Here is a 22,232-nt window from a genome sequence, read left to right on the forward strand (position 1 = left end):
TGGTTCTTATGGAAAGAGGGTTCTCTACTCATCCCAAATCTATATATATATATATATATATATATATATATATATATATATATAGAGAGAGAGAGAGAGAGAGATTGAATCATGTGAGGCACCCTTCTTAGGGTGAGGCAGCTGTACCCACCCTAAACCGTCGGATCTAATAACTATAGACTCACCAGATAATGCCACGTGTCCCCTATATTATCCACCACCCGCACAACAATGTTCTCATTTACTCAATTCATTTTAGTGCGTCTCCTTCTCTCTCTTCAACTCAGCTCGTTCTTCATCTCGTCTCCATCTTCAGCTCAGCTCTGTCTTCATCTTCACACTTCGCTCGCCATCTTCTCATTCAGCTTCTGACCGCCATTATCACCAAGCTTCGTTCACCATTATCATCCAAAATTAGGTTATTTCTATCAATTAATTTATTTCGATTTATACCGATTCAATTTAATTTAATACATTTTTGATCAACTTTATTGAATTATTAATGGAGAATATTCAGAGTTATTGTACTGGTATTACATTAATCCTTGTTGAAATGTTGGATAAATTAATTTTGATGTGAAATGTAGCTGTGGTGTGTTGCTGTGTGTTTCAGATGTGTTCGTTTTGAGCTGTTTGCTTGAAATTCATATGTCAGTTTCATTCTGTCTTCCCTTTTCATACAAACCTCTTTATTTTATAACTCCCTCCCTCCCTCCCTCGTCTCAATCATTTGGCTATCTTTATTGTGATTCATCATTCCAAATTCCAAGTCTTTGTTAGATCAAAGAAACAAAAAAATGATGGGAGCAACAGAGATAGCCAAGAAACTGAATCTACAACCACACGTGGAAGGTGGTTTTTACTCTGAAACTTTCAGGGATCATTCTGTTTCCCTTTCCACTGCACACTTACCTCCTCACTGTAACTCTTCAACTTTCTAACTTGTCTTTACATTTTAATCATCTGATTCATCTTAATTATGTTATCTTTGATTACCCAGTGCCTCAGTGCTCTCGCAAATTTATGATAAAAAGAAAAGCGGCCAATTTAGGGAGTCATTTTGCTTTATTCCATCGTGATACAAAACCAGTCTTTGGCTCCACTTGAAATGAAAAAGTTACTTTGATTACCCATTTTCAGTTGGTCTCTCTTGTGACGGATCACAAATTGCGATCCTCCACTTGAAATGGAAAAGTTACTTTGATTACCCATTTTCATGTGTTTGGTTAAGACACCTTTCATTTCTCTATGGCTAATTAGGGAATGGAGTAGTTTTTTGCTGTGCAAGATGAGAGAAAAGGCATGTACTTGAGATGAGATAGTTTAATTCTAAGACCTATCGTACGATGAGTTAAGTCTCATACACAAGGACATCTCATTAGTGTGTATGGCAACTAATACAATTTACTATCATGACTTGGGCATTTGGTTTTAACTAGTTTGTACCTGAATGTTGTAAGGATTCTTGTGTGAGTTTGTTGTGACAAGTTTCGAAGATTTGAGGTAGATGATACATGTTTAATTGTTTAATTGTTTATAAGTTTAGTGGGATACTCCTGTTTAATTGGTGTATTCGACAGATAGTTTGGTTTTGGAATTATGGGTTTAGTCTGAGGGATGTCAGGGTTGGATGCTAACAATATGTCCATTATTGTATGAAGTTAGGAACCCATATGTCGGATTAATTCCTGCTTTTATCGGCATTGTCTTAATGCTCCCATCTCAAATTATTGTGGTGAGTATGAGTAATAGACATACTGTTTACCACAAACTCGAAAGTATATATGTATGCTGGTTTTGCCTCGGTAAACAATTACAGAATAGCCTGGATGATCAAATTATCTGGCATATAATTATGATTGACATGGTTGTTGTTTGTTGTTGTTAGATTTTAGAAAGTGAAAATCTCTTGTTCTTCTGTGTTGCAAATAGACATTGGTGTTCCAAGTTTCGAAGGAGTTTCAAACAGACTAGACCTTTAATCTCTTCCCAGCTTTCTTAAACATGTGAGCTTGAAAGCTTCCGTTATCCGTTTGGCCCCAGAATTCACACTTTAGAATACTATGACTGTAACCGAATGAATATTGAAATTTTCGCTGGCTTTTGGGTTAAGCTTTTTTCTTGCAATCATTTTGCTGATATACGTTTGATGTGGCGTATTTGCAGTCAAGGTCGATCGACCAATCAGTACCGCAATTTATTTCCTGTTGCCATCAGGATGTGTGTCAACGATTCACCGGATTCCTTGTGCAGAAACCTGGCATTTCTATTTGGGAGAGCCAATCACGGTAATTTCTCGCAATTTATAAGTTTGGAGAGCTTTAACTGAAATTCTGATTGCTTGTTATATGAATTCTCTTGTTCTTTTGGCCCTGCATGTTAACCTTACTCTACCTAGTATACTCTAGGGTTGATTCCTAAAAATAATGCAAGTACATCACTTATTCTTCCCTTAGACCTATGCTAGGTGATTGCAAGTGAAAATACAGCATTGCAGGAGTGACTTTTTAAAATGACCCCAAAAATCTTCAAGATGACTTCTAGAAAATTCTATGAAATAGCTCAGGTCATTGCTGCTGATGCTAGTTCTTTAAGTGAGATCAGCAAGAAAGGCATCAGAAATCGATGTCAGTGATGACGAATTTCTACAGGTCGACGACACTTCCGCAGTCCCTGTCATAATTACATCGACAAAGGTTTCAATTTTTCTTTATTATCTAGATTAATCCCTCTATCCTATTTACATCACTATTTGGACACTGGTAAAATGGCGTGTAGTTTGACAGATATATTGTTGTACACAGTTCCATATATTTGAAGATATTGGCTACGGTAGTCTACATTTGTGCATTACGAAAATCAAATGAGAACAATATAAATAGGTTTGTTATTTGTTAATACATGAATAATTTTTTGACTAATATCATCTATTAGCTCAAAAGGTAGAGCATTGTGCTATAGCGCAAGATGTGAGTTCGAATCTCATATAGATGAACAAATATAAATATAGGATTTTTATTTACTTTGTTAATGCTAATATACGTCAACAACCACTCAATAAGTTCTTAGATTTACAAAATAAGGTTAAGGTTCACAAAATAAGGTCTAAGTTTCACAAAATAAGGTCCAAGTTTCACAAATCAGGTCTAAACTCAGGTGAGGCGATCGCTTCGCCATAATTAACAAATACTGCACTGACTTCAACCATTTATAACCAAGTTTCACAAAATCAACTTATAGTTTCACAATATAAGCTCAAGGATTCACAAAACAAAATTTAGGATTCACAAATAAGAAACACGAGATGTCGCTACTCGCTACTCTGAACATTCTTTTCAAACCAAGTATTAAGCACTTACAGATTCATTACTCAACCTGGTCCCTGAATGATTTTAGTTTGATATCTCCGTCATTGATTTAGTGTTTCACTAAATCAGGTATAGACACAATGAGGGTGAACACCTCGAACAAACTGAGGCTCAAGTTTCACACAATAAGGGCCAAGTTTCACAAAATAGGAAAAATAAGCTTCATGCCACCCACTTATGACCAAGTTTCACAAAACAAGCTTTAAGATTCACAAAACAGGCTCTAGGATTCACAAAATAAGAACAAGAGCAAAATAGGTGATTTCAACCAATTTATGACCAAATTTCACAATATTACCAAAATAAATCAAACGTAGAAAAGAATAAAACATATTTAAAACTTGAGCATCTTTCATCGTCATCATCCTCTCACACGTACATCATTCTCCATTCTCTACTTCTTCTATTTCTTCCTCTTCTTCCGATGTATCTCCCTGTGAAGAGTTAAACCTTAAATTAGATACTTTTTTGGAAAAATTATAGTTTCTACGAATATACATAATTAATATTAAAAAGGGACATAAAGAATGAGATTGCCATGTGAAAATTCACGTAAAACGGACTTAACTAAATCAATTTTTAAAAAAGGAAAAAAAAGAACTTGCTTCAAAACTCGAAGAAGATTTTGACCATAAAATTAATTGACAAATGGATTATGGATAGTTTATTGGTTAATATACTACATGTGTATCAGAGAGGATTCATATATTTTCTGCTTCTCATATAGTTTGCTGCTTTTGCATAGACATTTCATTCAAATTGCAGCAAGTGAAATTTAAAAAAAAAAAAGAGTAGAATAATAAATACTTGATTTTCAGGTAATTTCAACCACTTATGACCAAGTTTTGGAATATTATCTTCTAGTTTCACAAAATAAGCTCTCAGATTCACAAAACAAGGTCTGAGATTCACAAAATAAGAAAAAGAGCAATTAGGTGATTTCAACCATTTATGACCAAGTTTCGGAATATTATCTTCTAATTTCACAAAACAAGCTCTACGATTCACAAAACAAGGTCTGAGATTCACAAAAAAGAGCAAAATACGTAATTTCAACCATTTATGAATAATTTTTATAATATTGCCTTTTAGTTTCACAAAATATGCTGTAAAATTCACAAAATAAGATCTATGATTAACAAAATAAGAAAAAGAGCAAAATAGATGATTTCAACCACTTACGACCAAGTTTCGAAATATTATCTTCTAGTTTCACAAAACAGGCTCTAAGATTCACAAAACAAGATCTGAGATTCACAAAATAAGGAAAAGAGCAATTAGGTGATTTCAACCATTTGTGACCAAGTTTCGGAATATTATCTTCTAGTTTCACAAAATAAGTTCTAAGATTCACAAAACAAAGTCTGAGATTCACAAAAAAAAAAGAGCAATTAGGTGATTTCAACCATTTATGACCAAGTTTCGAAATATTATCTTCTAGTTTCACAAAACAAGCTCTAAGATTCACAAAACAATGTCTGAGATTCACAAAATAAGAAAAAGAGCAATTAGGTGATTTCAACCACTTATGACCAAGTTTCTGAATATTATCTTATAGTTTCACAAAATAAGCTCTAAGATTCACAAAACAACGTCTGAGATTCACAAAATAAGAAAAAGAGCAATTAGGTGATTTCAACCATTTATGACAAGTTTCGGAATATTATCTTCTAGTTTCACAAAACAAGCTCTAAAATTCACTAAACAATGTCTGAGATTCACAAATAAGAAAAAGAGCAATTAGGTGATTTCAACCACTTATGACCAAGTTTAAGAATATTATCTTCTAGGTTTACAAAACAAGCTCTAAGATTCACAAAACAATGTCTGAGATTCTCAAAATAAGAAAAAGAGCAATTAGGTGATTTCAACCATTTATGACCAAGTTTCAGAATATTATCTTCCGGTTTCACAAAACAAGCTCTAAAATTCACAAAACAATGTCTGAGATTCACTAAATAAGAAAAAGAGCAATTACGTGATTTCAACCACTTATGACCAAGTTTAAGAATATTATCTTCTAGTTTAACAAAACAAGCTCTAAGATTCACAAAACAATGTCTGAGATTCACAAAAGTGGTAATTTCAACAATTTATGAATAATTTTTATAATATTGCCGTTTAGTTTCACAAAATATGCTGTAAAATTCACAAAATAAGAAAAAGAGCAAAATAGATGATTTCAACCACTTACGACCAAGTTTCGGAATATTATCTTCTAGTTTCACAAAACAAGCTCTAAGATTCACAAAACAAGATCTGAGATTCACAAAATAAGAAAAAGAGCAATTAGGTGATTTCAACCATTTGTGACCAAGTTTTGGAACATTATCTTCTAGTTTCACAAAATAAGTTCTAAGATTCACAAAACAAAGTCTGAGATTCACAACAAAAAAAAAAAGAGCAAAATAGGTAATTTCAACCATTTATGAGCAAGTTTCGAAATATTATCTTCTAGGTTCACAAAACAAGCTCTAATATTCACAAAACAATGTCTGAGATTCACAAAATAGAGCAAAATGATATCCAAATGAAATTTTAATCCTAAAATTATTTGAGTTCAGCTCATATGAATCACCGATCAAAAACGTTAAAGACAAGTAATATTATGGTGAAAATTTTACGACGAGATTTTGCTATCAAAGGAACTACAACTGATTACAAAAACCCAAGTTATGGGCATTGTTCAAGGCGTACCTATGTAATCGTCATTTCACATGTAAACTAGTAGAGATATACGGCATAACGCAATCAGTTATACATCACTCTCCATATTCTGCTTTCAAATGGTGACTACATGCTACCAACCATTGAAGCTAAGCATTCATTACATCATAATGGTGACTACATGCTACCAACCATAGTTGTTACACAACAACACTATAAAAGTACTCCCTCAAAATATATGATTCTATGAAAGCTTTCACGCTACTTTTTATACTAGAAATACAAATACGTATTGGGAATACCAATACATATCTTTCTATTCTTTTTTCATTTGCTCTTCATTAACGAATATCTTATCATATATTCATCAATAAGGTGCAAAACAAAGAACAAAAAAAAAAAACAAGAATGGTATCTCTAATACACATACGGAGTATGTATTTTCGTATTTAGTATTGAACCTTTCAAAGATTCGAAAGGAGTATTGAATTCCTACAAACAATGATAATGATTGAACAAACCACATAATGAACCCGACAATTTCAATGATGAAGTGCGCTAGCAATCACTAAACCGGTATACATTCATTAGCAAACTTACATGATCGTATATGAATTAGCATCACTCAAACGTACATCAATAAATACTAAAAACAATTAACCTCGTCTAACAAGTCATTATCAAATCAAACAAATGCAGATAAATAGATAATACTACTTCAAATACGAATTAGAACAAATAAAACAAACTACTGCGACGAAAAGAGTGACAAAATTCCGATTACTTTACGAATCTTTTAACAAGACAAATCAAAATAAGCTAATTCGCAATCAAAAATTCACAAACGCAATTCATCAAACAGGTAGCAAGCATCAACATTACCTAATTCGCAATTGAAAATTCACACAAGCAATTCATCGAACAGGTAATAAGCATGAAAATCTTCTTCTTAAATTGCTTAAATCACGTTGTTATGTGTTGTTTTAATGAAATCTACGAACAATTGATCTTGATGATTCGATTTTGGAGAACGAGAAATCGTGCGCTGCAATGAATAGTTTTGGGTAGCTTCTACTTCTTTCTTGCATCAAGTGAGTCTAGGTATCTTAGGTGAGTCTAGCATTTTAATCTCATCCATTAGATCTACTCCTAATGAATGGCTGAGATTAATTCTAGCTCACCTATATAAACCCCAAATAATCATTTTCTACCGTCATAATTAAAGATTACTTTCTCTCTCTATAAGCACATCTCTCTAAATCTCATTATTCCTCTGTAAATTAATTCATCTCCTTCACAATTCCAGCAAAATTAATCTCAACCATTAACGCTGCAACTTTAAAGATTTTTACATTCACACGTGTTTCACAGTTCATCCACGATTTTTGCAATTTACGATTCAATAATTCAGAGTAGATTAGTTAAACTATGATTTCGCATCCTTCGATCTCTCATCTTCAATCGATCGATTTTCAGGTTAGTTATATTTGCTTTCGAAATTCTTATTCAATTACAACAAATCGATTTATTATTGAATTTCAATTTTTTTAATTGATGTTCAACTTAGAATGTCGATTTTATGAATTCAAGCAATTCGTGATTCTATTAGTTTACACTAGTACAAAAATATTTATTTGCGGCTCCAAAAAAGGTACCTTTTGCGGCGTTTTTCATGTAGCAGCAAATGGGGGGGCCGCAAATAGAAAAGCTATTTGCGGCGTTTTTAAAACGCAGCAAATAAATAGCTATTTGCGGCGTTTTTTGAAAAAAACGCAACAAATAAATGGCGCTATTTGAGGCGTTTTTTTTGAAAAAACGCAGCAAATGGGTATTAATTTTTTTTTTTTTTTTTTTTGTTTTTTAAAGAAATGCTGCAAACAAATTATTTAAATATAATAACTCTCAAATATATTTTTCAACAAGACAATCTTACATGAGTTTTGAAATTATTCTAAATTCATACATTAAATAGAAATCACAACAAATACAAATATACCATACTCAAAAACTAATTACAGTAGCACTGAAATACATAATTAAAAAGTAACTCAAGTTTGATTCTAATCTCGAAGCTTCTAAAACTTAAAGACAACCACTAATTCCATAGTATACTACAACTATAGGACTGCTTCATTCAACAAATCTGTTACGTCACCTCCCCAAATGTTCACAGCTCAAAATATTTGAGTTGTCTTCTTACTAGAAACATTGCGTCGAATTTTCAGCTTGGGAAGGCGGTTCACAGTTGACATCACGTCAGGCGGCGCAGCTGCCACTGGCTGTATCAACTGAACAGGGGCCTGTACTGCAGCATTTGTAGCAAGCATCTGTAATGAATAATAAAGAATACATGTAATATACAAAGGTAAGCCAGCCACCAACAAATTTTTGCCCACCCTAAATCATTTTGGGACTAGGACTATGTTGTTTGATTAAAAATAAACAAAAATAACTTTCCTGACATTAAAAAGATTACCTTGATGTGTGCTAGTTTGACCACTGGTTGTGGCAGGAGAAGGGTTACACTCAAAGCATACAATCTATAGAATGACTTCTTATTTACTCAATAAGAAGCGAGTTGAATCACTGATGGACATGATAACTTGCAAGACATGTCATTTAATGGTTTGTAATATTAATAGACAGCTGAAAACAAATCGACCAGACATCTAAAGTAAACATAGCCGAGGAATATATTCCAAGTCAGAATTTAAAAAATCAACTGAAAACAAACCATCATACTACAGCTGAACTTATAGTTTCTAAGTGGTTACTTTCATTTAAAGACAAACTCTCTCATTCTATGAATGTCTATATTTATTTATACTACATAATAACTCATAATAACCACCATGTATAATGCCATATAACACAACATGTAGCCTTTTTTTCTTCATATTTCTAATATCAACGGTATTATAGATGATTCAATGTATTCGTTGTACCAACCTGATTTAAGAATTTATTTCTCTTTTGATTAGGAACATGCTTGTGGAGTACCTGCATTGGCAAAAACAAGAGTCAATGAAGTTAGGAAACAGTTACAGAAAAATAAGCTAAAATCATCCAAGACACAATCAAGGTTCAGAAGAAATCCTCATGCAGTAAGTAATGTAAACAGGTACTCCGTATATGCTAATTAATCAAAAGTCAAATTTGGATATATGGGTGACCATGTTTTCAACTTTAATCCGTGAGCTAAGTAAGTCAATAGCTTCATAATGCAAGCAGGATTACTTAATAATGTTGCAACTCTTCTACAAGTTACCATAAGCCACAAGGGGCCGTCAAAAAATGGTCGTAGACTAAAAATTATGTTCGGGAATCCTCTGTGAACAAGATAGCTTTCTCATTCTTCCTTTAATAAATCCAGATAAGAAGTGCTTATACCTCAATGATGCTTTGAACTTAACCGATTACTCTCTTCTTTTGTTAGCTAAACAGGCCAGGTAACCACATTGCGACAAACATGAAACACCCCACATAATGAAGGCAGTACAATATGTTTCTCCGAAACTAAACTATGTCACTACCTCTAGGCAAAACGGAAAGGTACACCTTAAATACTGAAATATTAATCACCTTGATTTCATTGTATCCCAAATGTTCACCAAATCCACCGGCAACAAGCACAAATGCAGCATTTTTCGCTTCTTAGACCCGTGTCTCCTCCTACTTGATGAATCTTTCATCAGCAAAAGTCATATTTTGTCTGTAGGAACCTATATAAAAAATTGATAAGAGTTAAAAAGCCAAAAAAGTTCCATTAGGTTAAATGAGAAGGAGGCAACATAACTCATTCTTGCTAGTGTCCTGAATCAAAAAAATACACACTTTGTTGGTTCCAAACACACATCAAAAAACCACATTTTACATAAAGAACGTGATAAAGAATTAAAGATGACATATAATCAAAATAATGAGTAGCACTTACAAGTATAAGTTTTATGTACGCACTCGCTCCTTGCTATTCTTCTTCTCATCCATATCTTAAAGCATTGCATCAACAACTTTCCTGTACACCAACCTTTTAGAGTGCATGTTTATAAACAAACCTTTCAATCTTTGCACCAAGACTTTATCAAGTATCAACACACATAATTTATGTGTCCAACATACCTATTTGATAACATAAACAGAAAAGGAGAGATAAGGTGGAGTTACAAGCAAAACGGCATGAAATCTATAACCAGTAAATAACTCGAAACAAGCAGGAGAAGACGGACATATATGCTATAACACAGCAGAAGTTTCCTAACTCATATACATAAAGAGAAAATCAAGTCACCTTGTTCAACTAAAAAATCAATACTTTGCAGAAATAATGCAAAAAAAAGTCCCAAAGTGTGAGTAAGTGTGCATATTACACTATCATGCTATTACAAGTAAACGGAATTTGAATCTAAATCCCTAAATCGGCTAACCCTAATTATAAACTCTAATCAATTTAAGCCTCTTCCTACAAACACACCAAATATTGTGCTATATTTATTATTAAATAGCAGAAAACTGCAACTAAATCCGAATAAATCAAATTAAGCATGAACCCTAATTGATGAAAATGAAATAAGTGAAAAAATATGAGTACCTATTAAGAGGCAGAAGATACTGAAAGAAGGTGCAACCGACAGGAGGCCGTAGTGGTAGCTGAGGTTTGGCGAGGTAAGTGCTAGAATGCTGGAATCCGCGAGGGAGAAGGAAGGGAGAGAGAGAGAGAGAGAGAGAGAGAGAGAGAGAGAGAGAGAGAGAGAGAAATTGAATAACGACGGGGTAGGCTTTTGGACTGTTTCACACTATTTGAGGGCGGAGGTGTGATTTCTATATGCGGCGTTTAATATAAAAACGCCTCAAATGACAATATATGCGGCGTTTGTCCTAAAAAACGCCTCAATTGTGATTTATCATTTTCTTTTTAAAAAATTCTAATTTCTTATTTGCGGCGATTGGTCAAAAACGCCTCAAATAACGAGCCGCAAATAAATGTTTTTCTACTAGTGTTAATCAATTCAAGCAATTTATGATTCAAGCAATCCAAGATTGAATCGGTTCAATAATTTAAACAATTAAATCAATCTCCGATTTCATATCCTTTAATTAAAATCGCATATTTAGATCGCATACCTTCACCTGTTTTTTAGGTTTTTTTTTCTAGATCTACACCTTTGTAGTTGCTTTTAAATGTTTATTCAATTACAGCAACTCGATTTGGTTATTGAATTTTTAATTTTCGTAATTGATGTTCAACTTATATTTTTTACGATTCGTTTTTTTTTTCATCGGATTTTATGTTCATTAGTTGTATGGATCGTAAGAATATGTGTACAGATAATTTTGTTACTCCTTTGCATCTGAGTTTTTTTTTTGGTTTGGTGATTTTCTTTTTATTTCATCAATGTCATACGATGTTGATATTTTATTGCTACATTGTTACAGTAAGAATACTAGGTCTCCATAACAAAAAACATAACTTGTTTTCAATATTTACAGTAACAATAACATTGTTACTGTAATACGAGTCTTTCATAATAATAGCAATATAGTCTTATATTAATCGTTGTCAATGTTTTTCATGCTCAGAGGTGAATCAATTTACCAAAGATTAACTGCTATATCATATTTATACTGAAGAAGGGGCTGTAATATTAGTGAATTCGATGAGGCTCATAATCATCGGTCATCCTCTGTTAATGATCAAGACCTCCGAACACTTTCGAGTGATCTTTTCTTCTTTTCATAAGCAGATTTTTGCGGACCATTCAAAAGTTTACATCGACGCTACAAAGAGGTTCAACATAATGGAGTTTACGAGCTTTTAATGTTTTGTTTGTAATACAATAACGACTTTCATTCATGTATTTATTTTTCATAAGCAAGGCTGATTACTATTATAGTAACATTTTTGTTGTTGCATAATTTATTTATCAAGGTAACATTGGACAATATTAAGAGAAATATTATTTAGTTCGGTACATTAACACTTATACAACTAATCCTGATCATGCTACTTTAAAGTGATAATGTTACTGTAACATCTTTTAATTTACTTCATCAAAGGGAGATCAATGTTACAGTAACACGATTACTGTAAGAAATCATTACAGTAACACGAGAACAACGATAGAGTAATAATTATCTTGTTCATTTACTATATAACAGAGTGTATAGATTAATTTAAAAATGTGAAGGTAGAGATTAGTCTTTAATTATTATTGTATTAGTATTACTTTGTAACATCATTACGGTGGCGCTACTACAATATTTACATTATTGTAACATAATTGATTCGTGAAAGTAATCTTTGTAACAATATTTAAGTTTCAACTTGAATTCATTTCAATGACAAAAGGCAAGGTTAACCTGTTACATAATACCACAAAACACCAATGTTAAAGTTTACATCATAATCCCACGCCAAAATCTCACAACAATGTTAAAAGTCTATACTAGCATTTCAACTTCAATAACGTTGTCATCTTCACGTATATCTTCATGTCGGTGTCTTACTCTTTGTTTGTATGTGCCATCTTTTTGCGCAACTCGAATTTTTGTGTTGCTTAATCAAACTTTCTTCTTCGAATTTCCTGAAATTTAAAACAGCATTTGACCATTATTAGTGTTCAACATCACTCTTTTGAGTTTATAACAATGCTATACCATTAAATTTAATTGGACAAAAGCACACAATATTATTTTATGATGTTACAACATCCAATATATATAGTTATAATAATATTGCAAGTTCGATTAAAAAATATTGACCTTTGCTCAATAATAACGCATTATCTTGTGTAGTAATAATGTTACAAGATATCAATGTTACAAGAACAATGTTACAGATGTCAATATTCTTTGTAACAATGTTACAAGTAATAATGAATCTTGTAACATCGTCAAATATCTTATGAAAATTTAATCCTCAAATTTACCCCAATTTTCTTGAAATCAAGTCCATTATACTTTTGCAAAATCACCATACAATAATGTGATGCGATAATATTATTACAATAACAATATTACAAAAAAATATTACATAACATGTGTTGAAAATTTTACAAAAGCTAATTTAATCGCGACGTTTCCGCTCAATTTCATGAAAATAAATCCAAATATGAATTTCATAATGTCGTAACCCTAGCTTTTTGACAAATACTATGAATACATAGAATCGACAGCGAAGAATATAAAAATGATATTATAAAACTATTTAACAATCCACAAAATCACACATTAATACATAATTAAACCGTAAATTAAAAACCACAAATTAAAACTACTGCACAATTTCATCAGGTCATAACCCTAATTTTTGCACAAACACTATGAACAATACAATCAAAGTTAATAGTATGAACAATCGACAACAACAATATGAACACATACAAATTAGGACTAAAAATCAATTAATCACTTTAAGCACAACACTAACCCTAATTTTTTTTGTTGAAAACGAAAATCAAAATTGAACAAATCGAGTTGACAAATTCTTCATATCAATCAAGAACAACATTCGATAAGATCAATCACAACAAAAATTTTTAAAAAAAAATTGTGGAAAGAGCGCGATTTATACCTCTCCAATATGTGAGAAACGGATGTAACGGAATCTTGACTATACTTTTTTGAAGATCTTCGATTGATTGTGGTGATAATTTTACTTGATTGTGGAATATTTTTTGGCAACGAGAGATGGTTGCAGTTACTAGAGAGAGAGAGAAACAGAGAAAATATCTTAAGAGAGAGAAAATTTAAGAAAATAATAAGACTGCGATAAACAATGTTTAGGTTTTATAATTTGGCTGAATGTTTAGGGGTGACGTGGTTGAACGAGGGTCATTTGGATCTTGTTGATCCAATGGTCCTTATTGATATGCTAGACTCATCTAAGATGCTAGACTCATGGGATGCTCACTCTCTCTCTCTCTCTCTCTCTATATATATATATATATATATATATATATATATATATATATATATATATATATATATAGTGTCAAGTTCAAATAAGTCCCTTATATTTTTTGAGTCCATAAGTCCCTCCCACAACCCTTGGATCATGCATGGTGGAAGGTTGAGATTGAAAGCAAGAAACACACTTAACACTAATTAATTTACTTCTCTCTCTACTTTTAGTAATACATTCACTAATTCATTATCATACACAATTAACACCACCTTTTGTCTTATACTTCAAAGTTTGTGAAAATTTTGTTAACATTTTCCTGGTTCGGTTTTTTCATTTATTTTTTTTCGAGACAAGTTTTCGACATTTTAGGATTTTACGAGTGTAATTCTAACAGCAAAAAGTGTAATTTTAAGGAATATTTTCGAGAATTTAGCGTTTTACAAGTTTAACTTCAATATTTTCCGAGTGATTTTAACGAATAATATTTTGAATTTTTGTAATTTTATCACAAGTTATTGTAATTTAGCATTTTACGAGTGTTATTTTAATGACAAAAAGTGTTATTTTAGTCCACATAAGTGTAATTTCAGTCCAATGAGATTGTTATTTTTAGTCAAGGAGAATGTAATTTTAGTCCAGAAAAGTGTAATTTTAGTCCAGAAAAGTATAATTTCAGTCCACTGAGAATGTAATTTTAGTCTATTGAGAGTGTAACATTAGTCCAATGAGAATATGAGAATATGACCAAGTCCATGGAGAGTGTAACATTAGTCCAATAGTAGTAAGTGTAATTCTAGCAGAAAAAGTGTAATTTTAGCAGAAAAAAGTATAATTTTAACAGAAAAAGTGTAATTTTAGCGGAGAAAAGTGTAATTTTAACAGAAAAAAGTGTAATTCTAACAACAACAAAAAGTGTAATTTTAGCAGAAAAAGTGTTATTCTAGCAGAAAAAAGTATAATTTTAACAGAAAAAAGTGTAATTTTAATGAAGAAAAGTGTAATTTTAGAAAAAGTGTAATTCTAACAACAAAAAGTGTAATTTTAGCCGAAAAAAATGTTATTCTAGCAAAAAAAAAGTATAATTTTAACAGAAAAAAGTGTAATTTTAATGAAGAAAAGTGTAATTTTAACAGAAAAAAGTGTAATTTTAACAGAAAAAAGTGTAATTCTAACAACAAAAAGTGTAATTTTAGCCGAAAAAAATGTTATTCTAGCAAAAAAAAGTATAATTTTAACAGAAAAAAGTGTAATTTTAATGAAGAAAAGTGTAATTTTAACAGAAAAAAGTGTAATTCTAACAGAAAAAAGTGTAATTGTAACAACAAAAAGTGTAATTTTAGCCGAAAAAAATGTTATTCTAGCAAAAAAAAGTATAATTTTAACAGAAAAAAGTGTAATTTTAATGAAGAAAAGTGTAATTTTAACAGAAAAAAGTGTAATTCTAACAGAAAAAAAGTGTAATTCTAACAACAAAAAGTGTAATTTTAGCCGAAAAAAGTGTTATTCTAGCAAAAAAAAGTATAATTTTAACAGAAGAAAGTGTAATTTTAATGAAGAAACTAAAATAAAAAAATTCACAAAATAAAAACAAGATCTAAAATATTTACTCAACGAAACAGATTTGAATTTTTTTAAAACACCCCCCAAAAACATTAACCTTCGGATCTCTAAAAAAATGTAAGACTAGAATAAAAAGATGTCATAAAATATAAACAAGATCTAAAAAATTTCAAAAAAAAAAATATATAACGTGAAAGCAAGGAGAAGAAAGAGCAAAAAAACAAAACAATAACTATCAACCCACCCCACAGATCTGAAAATCGAAAAAGGTGGGAAAAGAAGGGAAAATAAAAACAAAAAAACAAGAAAAGAACAATAACACCACCAGTCGGACTTTTGGTGGATGAGTTTGTGGATGTAGGGGACATCGGAAGGTGTGGCGAGTCGGAATCGGGTGTAGAGTGCGGTGGTGGGTGGTTGGTTTGGGTTTGGGTTCATGGTTGGTTGTGTCGGTGGTGCGAGGTGGAAGGGAGCGGTGTGGTGGGTGCATAAGGTTGGTGTTGGGCTGGTGGGTGCGTGGGGGTGCAGGTGGGGTGACAGAGGTGGTCGAAGGGGACAGATCTGGTGGCCGTCGGGTGGTGGTTTGTGGGTGGTAGTGTCGGGTGGGCCTTGGGATAGTGATGGTGGGAGTGGGTGGTGTGGGTGGTGGAAGATTTAGAGGTTTTATTTATTTTGATTTTGAATTAATTTGGTTTTTAGAGAGGGAGTAGAGAAATGAATTGTGTGAATGAGAGAGAAGTAGGTGGAAAAATAAATGTTATATCGTAGAATAATAATTGATTAGTGTAGATTAGTAAAGTAGAGAGGGGGAGTGTTTAATTATGCATTAATCCTCCTTTTTTTGCTTCCAATCTCAACCCTTCATCTTCTCCATCCAAAGGCTCACAATGAGACTTATGGACTCACATGTAAGAGGAGGACTTACATGATCCTAATACTATATATATATATATATATATATATATATATATATATATATATATATATATATATATATATATATATATATATATATATATATAGAGAGAGAGAGAGAGAGAGAGAGAGTCGGGATCCGGTGAGAACTCCTAAATATTTGAGGATTGAGGATTGCAATACAATTTCACGGGTTCTTCAATACAATATCACGAAAAAAATCGGACTTGTCCGAAAAAAAAAATTATAAAAAAAAAAAAATTTTTTTTTTTTTTTTTTTACACTATTTTTTTTTTCGTGTGATATTGTTTCGAACAACTGTGATATTGTATTGAACAACCCCGATATTGTAACGAAATCCTCAATCCTCAAAAAGATAGTATATACATACATATATATACATATATATACATATATATACATATATATATATACATATATATATATATATACATATACATATATATATATATATATATATATATATATATATATATATATATATATATATATATATATATAGCGGGATCTCGTAAGTTTGGTTCTTACGGTGAGTTGTGAGTTTGTGTGCTTACAAATCTCAACCATTCAATAAAAGAAAATAGATGGCTGAGATTTATAAACATGAAAACGCAAAGCCTGACATTAAAAAAATCGCATTTCTGTTTTGTTCTTCATTCCCCTTATCACTCTTGCCTTCGTCCTCTACACTGTTACTCCGGTACAAGTTCGATTTCGTCCTCTCCCTCTTGCGTTTAGTTTTCTACAATCATGCCATATTTCCACTTTATTCTTAAATTTTGAAGAAATAATCACAAAAGCATCGAATTATTGAAGTAATTGAAGATCCCGATCAATTTTAGTCTACAATAATCAAACCCTTGAAATTTCTCAATCATATAAAGATATATAATTCGATCAGGAAGGGAAATCGGATGTTGTGAAGGGTGGCCGGATTCACTTCCGATTTCCGATAGCCATCACCCACGTGGTCAGATGTTGTGAACGGTGGAGGGGAGTCAGATATATACTCGGATGTCGTGGGTAGAAGCAGGTGGTCGGGCGGATGGTTCTGGGTAAGTGGTGGCCGGCAGTGATTGATGGTGGTGGTGATGATAGTTGTGGGATGGTGAATTGGTGATGGTGATCGTTGGTGATCGTTGGTGTTTATGGAGGTGGTGATGCACCTCAGCACTCTTCTCCTTCTCACTTTCACCTTCACCAAATTCGAAGTGACACCGCCTTGTTGGCAATCAAGACCGCCCTTTTATTCCTGATGCATTGAATTTTGGAGGTAATCATTTACAAGTTCGCCTTTACTAACCTCAAATCGGGAATGTTAAACTCCCTGTCAGATCAACAGAAAGTGGAATTAATCCAATTCCATGTACTTCCCAACTACATATCTCCTGGTCAATTTCAAACAGCCAGCAATCCTTTGAGGACCCAAGCTGGAAACAGCGACAATGGCCACTTTCCGCTAAATGTGACCAGTTCAAGAAACCAAGTTAATGTAACAACAGGAGTTGTGAATACAATATTGTCTAATTCCATATACAGTGATGGGCAATTAGCTGTGTACCAGGTGGATCAAGTGCTTCTTCCTTTGGCTTTCTTTCAGACACCTGCACCTGCACCTGCTCCCACGACAGCTAAGCCGAAAAAGGGAGCCAAGTCGAAGGATAGTTCAGATGATGGGACTGACACCGCGGCTGACTCTTCTGGTGCCAGTCAATTGATGCAGCTGGCTTTCAACAAGTTTGCGGTTGGAGTTGTGCTTGCTGCCAGTATCTGCTTCGCTCTATGATCGTGTCATATTCCTTTTTATTGTGATATAATATTCTTTGAGAATTGTAATTGGTTGTTATTTGTAAATTTGATATAAGGGGGGTTATTTGTATATTTTGAATCTATATTAGGGGCTATATATTTACGACGGAATAGTTCTTTTATTTGATCATTCTTTCTCAATCTAATATATCGTTCTCAGCCATTTGTTTTCTAAAGTGTGATTGCGTCTTAGAGGACTCTATTTGTTACAATAAAGTGTACCTGTGTTACTGTGTGAGGTGTTTGCCTTAGATGCTTTGTGCCGTTGTTACTATGATTTGAAATTGCTCTTTTTTATCGTCTTTTGATCACTAACTAAGTTGCTGAGCATGAGTAATAATGTCAAAGTTGTGCATAACTCTATAATTAAATGTCCTCTTGTTTCACTACTTTTTCCTACAATAGGCACTAGCCTTTAAAATGTGAAATGATGTTTTTTTTATGTTGGGTGTAGGGAGGGAGTATCACAGCGCGGTATTCTACTTCCTGACAGATGAGCCAATCCAACCAGGTTCATTGTTAGACCGTTTCATAAATGGAGCCAATCCAACCAGGTTCATTGGTACACCGGAATAACATCACAATAACACCAAAATAACAATACCACCACAATACCAGCACAATAACACATGGTAAAGAAAAAGAGTAAAAAAATCAAATTAGTAAAAAAAAAAATCAAAGTGGGACCGGAATAACATCACAATAACACCAGAATAACAATACCACCAGAATAACAGCACAATAACACCTGGTAAAAAAAGAGTAAAAAAATCAAATTAGTAAAAAAACATCAATGTGACAACGCAATAACATCACAATAACAGCAGAATAACAATACCACCAGAATAACAGCACAATAACACGTGGTAAAAAAAGAGTAAAAAAATCAAAGTAGAAAAAAAAAATCAAAGTGACACTGGAATAACATCACAATAACAGCAGAATAACAATACCACCAGAATAACAGCACAATAACATGCGGTAAAAAAAGAGTAAAAAAATCAAAGTGACACCGGAATAACATCACAATTGATACCGTCGTTTAGTACCAAAATTAAATTTATAATTCCAAACTAAAACTATAGCTAGTGATAGTAAGGGTCGAACCACAGAGAGACAAGGTTGATTTTGTTTGCTATTTTTCAGTCTAAAAAGGTAACAATTAATTGGGAGTTGAAAATTGATTGACTAACAGGCTAATTGATAAAATGAAGATTCTTAACAAGATGAAAAGAGGATCGGGAATTTCGGTTCACCATGGCACAATACAAGTCAGTCAAGCAGCAGAGATCTTAAAATACGGTCTCAGGGAGAATAAGCTAGTCTTTCGATCAAAGCTCAAATAACCTCACGGTCTAATAATTCCCTAGAACTTATCAAAGTTTTCACTCAAGAGAAATTCTAAATCTAATGATAAATTAAATTACCAATCTTTCGACCTAGCAAAGAAATCCATCAAAAGATGACAAGACCAATACGGAAGAACTCATGCTACACAACTATCCTAATCTAATACCATGGCTCACCTTATTCCCAATCAAAAGAATTACCTATGCATAATCATGACTACACTAATTGCGAAATTAATAAATAAAGACAAATTCAACATGATTGATTCTAACTAGAACAAAGGAGAGAAATTTAATTACTGAAATTAATTGAAGAAAACAAGAATTAAATTAACAAGGAAGAAAAAGAAGGAAGAAAAATTGCATTAAAGGCTTACTAATTGGAAATCAAGAACCAAGCATTCGAAACAAGGTCTCCGTCTCAAGCTAGATCTGAAAACTAAGTTTTTCCAGAATAAAATTACATAACCTAAAAGTTGCTGCGTCCCACTGATAAAAAGATACTGAAAGTTAATTACAAGTTGGGCTTTTAAAAGTCTAACACGGAAAATTAAACACCAGCTCGAAAACAGGTCGATCGACTGGTCTGCACAGTCGATCGACTGAACATGCGGAACAGTGGCTCCTGTCTGAGCTCCAGTGGTCGATCGACTGAAATGCTTAGTCGATCGACTGATAATGCTGTGCAGTGCCTCCTTGATGCTTCCAAACAACTCTTCATTCCTTGCACGCATCCCGAGGCGAGTGAATGAGCTCTCCTTCCTCTTGGCTTCCCTGAACTCGCTTCCGGAGGATGAACTTGGCTTGATTTAGCCTACTTCCACGCATTCCTACAATAAATCATAGAAAATGCAAAGTAAACCGTTTCGGGAGAAATAGTAGCCTTAAGCTATCAATTATGCATGAAAATACGTGCCAAAACCGCAGATAAAGTGTATAGAATATGCACGTATCAAATCTCCCCAAACCAAACCTTGCTTGTCCCCAAGCAAGCACTATGACCCGTATAAAAACCTAAATGGAAAGGAGTACATTTCAGAGCTAACCACAAGTCAATGCCAAACCATTTAATGCCCAAAATCAACTACTGCGAAGCTTAAATCAAGCGAACAAATTTATGCATATCATAGAATTAGATCGGGCATTCGACCTTGCAAGACTCACACAATCGGACTCTCCCGGATCGCTCTTCTCTCAGCAAAGCAAATGGTAAGATGATATGTAAAAGAGAGGGAAGAAAAATAAAGTCTCTCACCTAGACTGCGACCGACAAAACGTGTATGCTTGACTAGCATGAGTAATGATTCTATTCACCGTACATACGCATAACCACCGTCAAGGACTATCACATGCCGAATTATTGCAAAATTTGGGAATGTGAGGCTAAGTGGGAAAGAAGGGGCAAAACAATTATGGAGAAGTGAAGGTAAGAGCCAAGCTAGTACCTACTGAACCATTAGAGACCGAATCCCTTCCTCCAACTCGACTAAAACAAACAACCATGCCTTTATTGACTAGGCAACGCACCAATCCAAACGGACGCCTTCAAAACAAAAAGTAAGCACATGAGGCGTGTTTTTATTTCAGCTAAGACTCATTTTTTCCATCTCTTTTTTTTTTTTTCATTTTTCTATTCCTGTTTCTTTCTTTTTCTTTTTCATACTCTTTTTTTTTTCTTTTCAAAAACTGAACTGGTGGTCGATCGACCAATGAGGGCTGTCGATCGACCACTCTGCACACTTCAGAGCATTCTGCCCAGGTAACAGCCTCTTTTTTCATTTTTTTTTTCTGAATTTTTTTTTTCTTCTTTCTTCCCTTTTCCAGACTGAAATAAATCCGTCACTTCTCAAAAATACCCGCTCCAACATTACAAAAGCGAACCAAAACAGCTTAAATCAACGAATTCCTCTACTACTTCCTAGCTTGGCACAATGGTAGGCTAATTATGGGATGTAGTTGAGGGCAACTGGCAATTTTGGCTTATAGTGGAGTTAGTGGGGCAAAATGAGAAAGGGGATGATGCAATAATTCTCCAAACATGCAATACCGACCACAAACCAATGCGTATAGGCAATAAGAAATCAAAACTCATACACGTGCAAAACATGAAATGAAGGGAGTAACTACTCTCAATCCTAAATTAACCGGTCATAAATGTCACCAGTTATAGGCTCTATATCTCAGAAGGTATAAGTAGTTTGCCAAAAGTAATGAGTCAAGTCTAATTGCCCGAAATAGATTCTACAACAAAATTTGAGATATCGCCTTTAATTCTTGCTAAGCAGCTATGAAAAGGCAACGAATGGCATATTTGACTAATAGAGCAGAATCATCATTAAAACCTCCAATCCGACTCAACTATATGCAAAAGTAAACGTGATATTTTTGGTTTTTTTATACATTTTTTCAATTTTTTTCTTTGTTTTTGTTTTTTTTTTTTTTTTTTTTTTTTTTTTTTTTTTTTTTTAGAAGGAATGGTGAAATAAAAACAAATGCAAACAGAAATGCACTAAACATGTGACTGAAATGCAATAAAAAACAAATGCAGATGCAAAACAAGAGGCATATGCAAATACCCTCCCCAAACCAAAAAACGCACAATGTCCCCATTGTGCTCAACAAAGAAATCACCAGGCGAAA

At 33.1% G+C, this 22,232-nt stretch overlaps 1 protein-coding gene across 1 annotated transcript; it reads left to right on the forward strand.

Annotated features, from left to right (window-relative positions):
- Positions 1-17,749: 17,749 nt before the first annotated feature.
- On the forward strand, positions 17,750-18,819 carry LOC141641394 (fasciclin-like arabinogalactan protein 11). The gene is made up of 2 exons (XM_074450056.1): positions 17,750-18,200; positions 18,698-18,819. The coding sequence occupies exons 1-2, from the start codon at positions 17,750-17,752 to the stop codon at positions 18,817-18,819; spliced, it is 573 nt and encodes a 190-aa protein (XP_074306157.1).
- The last annotated feature ends 3,413 nt before the right edge of the window (positions 18,820-22,232 follow it).

Source organism: Silene latifolia, chromosome 2, assembly GCF_048544455.1.
Source record: "Silene latifolia isolate original U9 population chromosome 2, ASM4854445v1, whole genome shotgun sequence".
NCBI classification, from domain to species: Eukaryota; Viridiplantae; Streptophyta; class Magnoliopsida; order Caryophyllales; family Caryophyllaceae; genus Silene; species Silene latifolia.

Coding starts and splice junctions, on each gene's coding strand:
- LOC141641394 (XM_074450056.1), top strand. CDS start 17,750: ATGTTAAACTCCCTGTCAGATCAACAGAAAGTGGAATTAATCCAATTC. Junction 18,201..18,697: donor TGGAGTTGTGCTTGCTGCCA/GTATCTGCTTCG, acceptor TGTTGGGTGTAG/GGAGGGAGTATCACAGCGCG.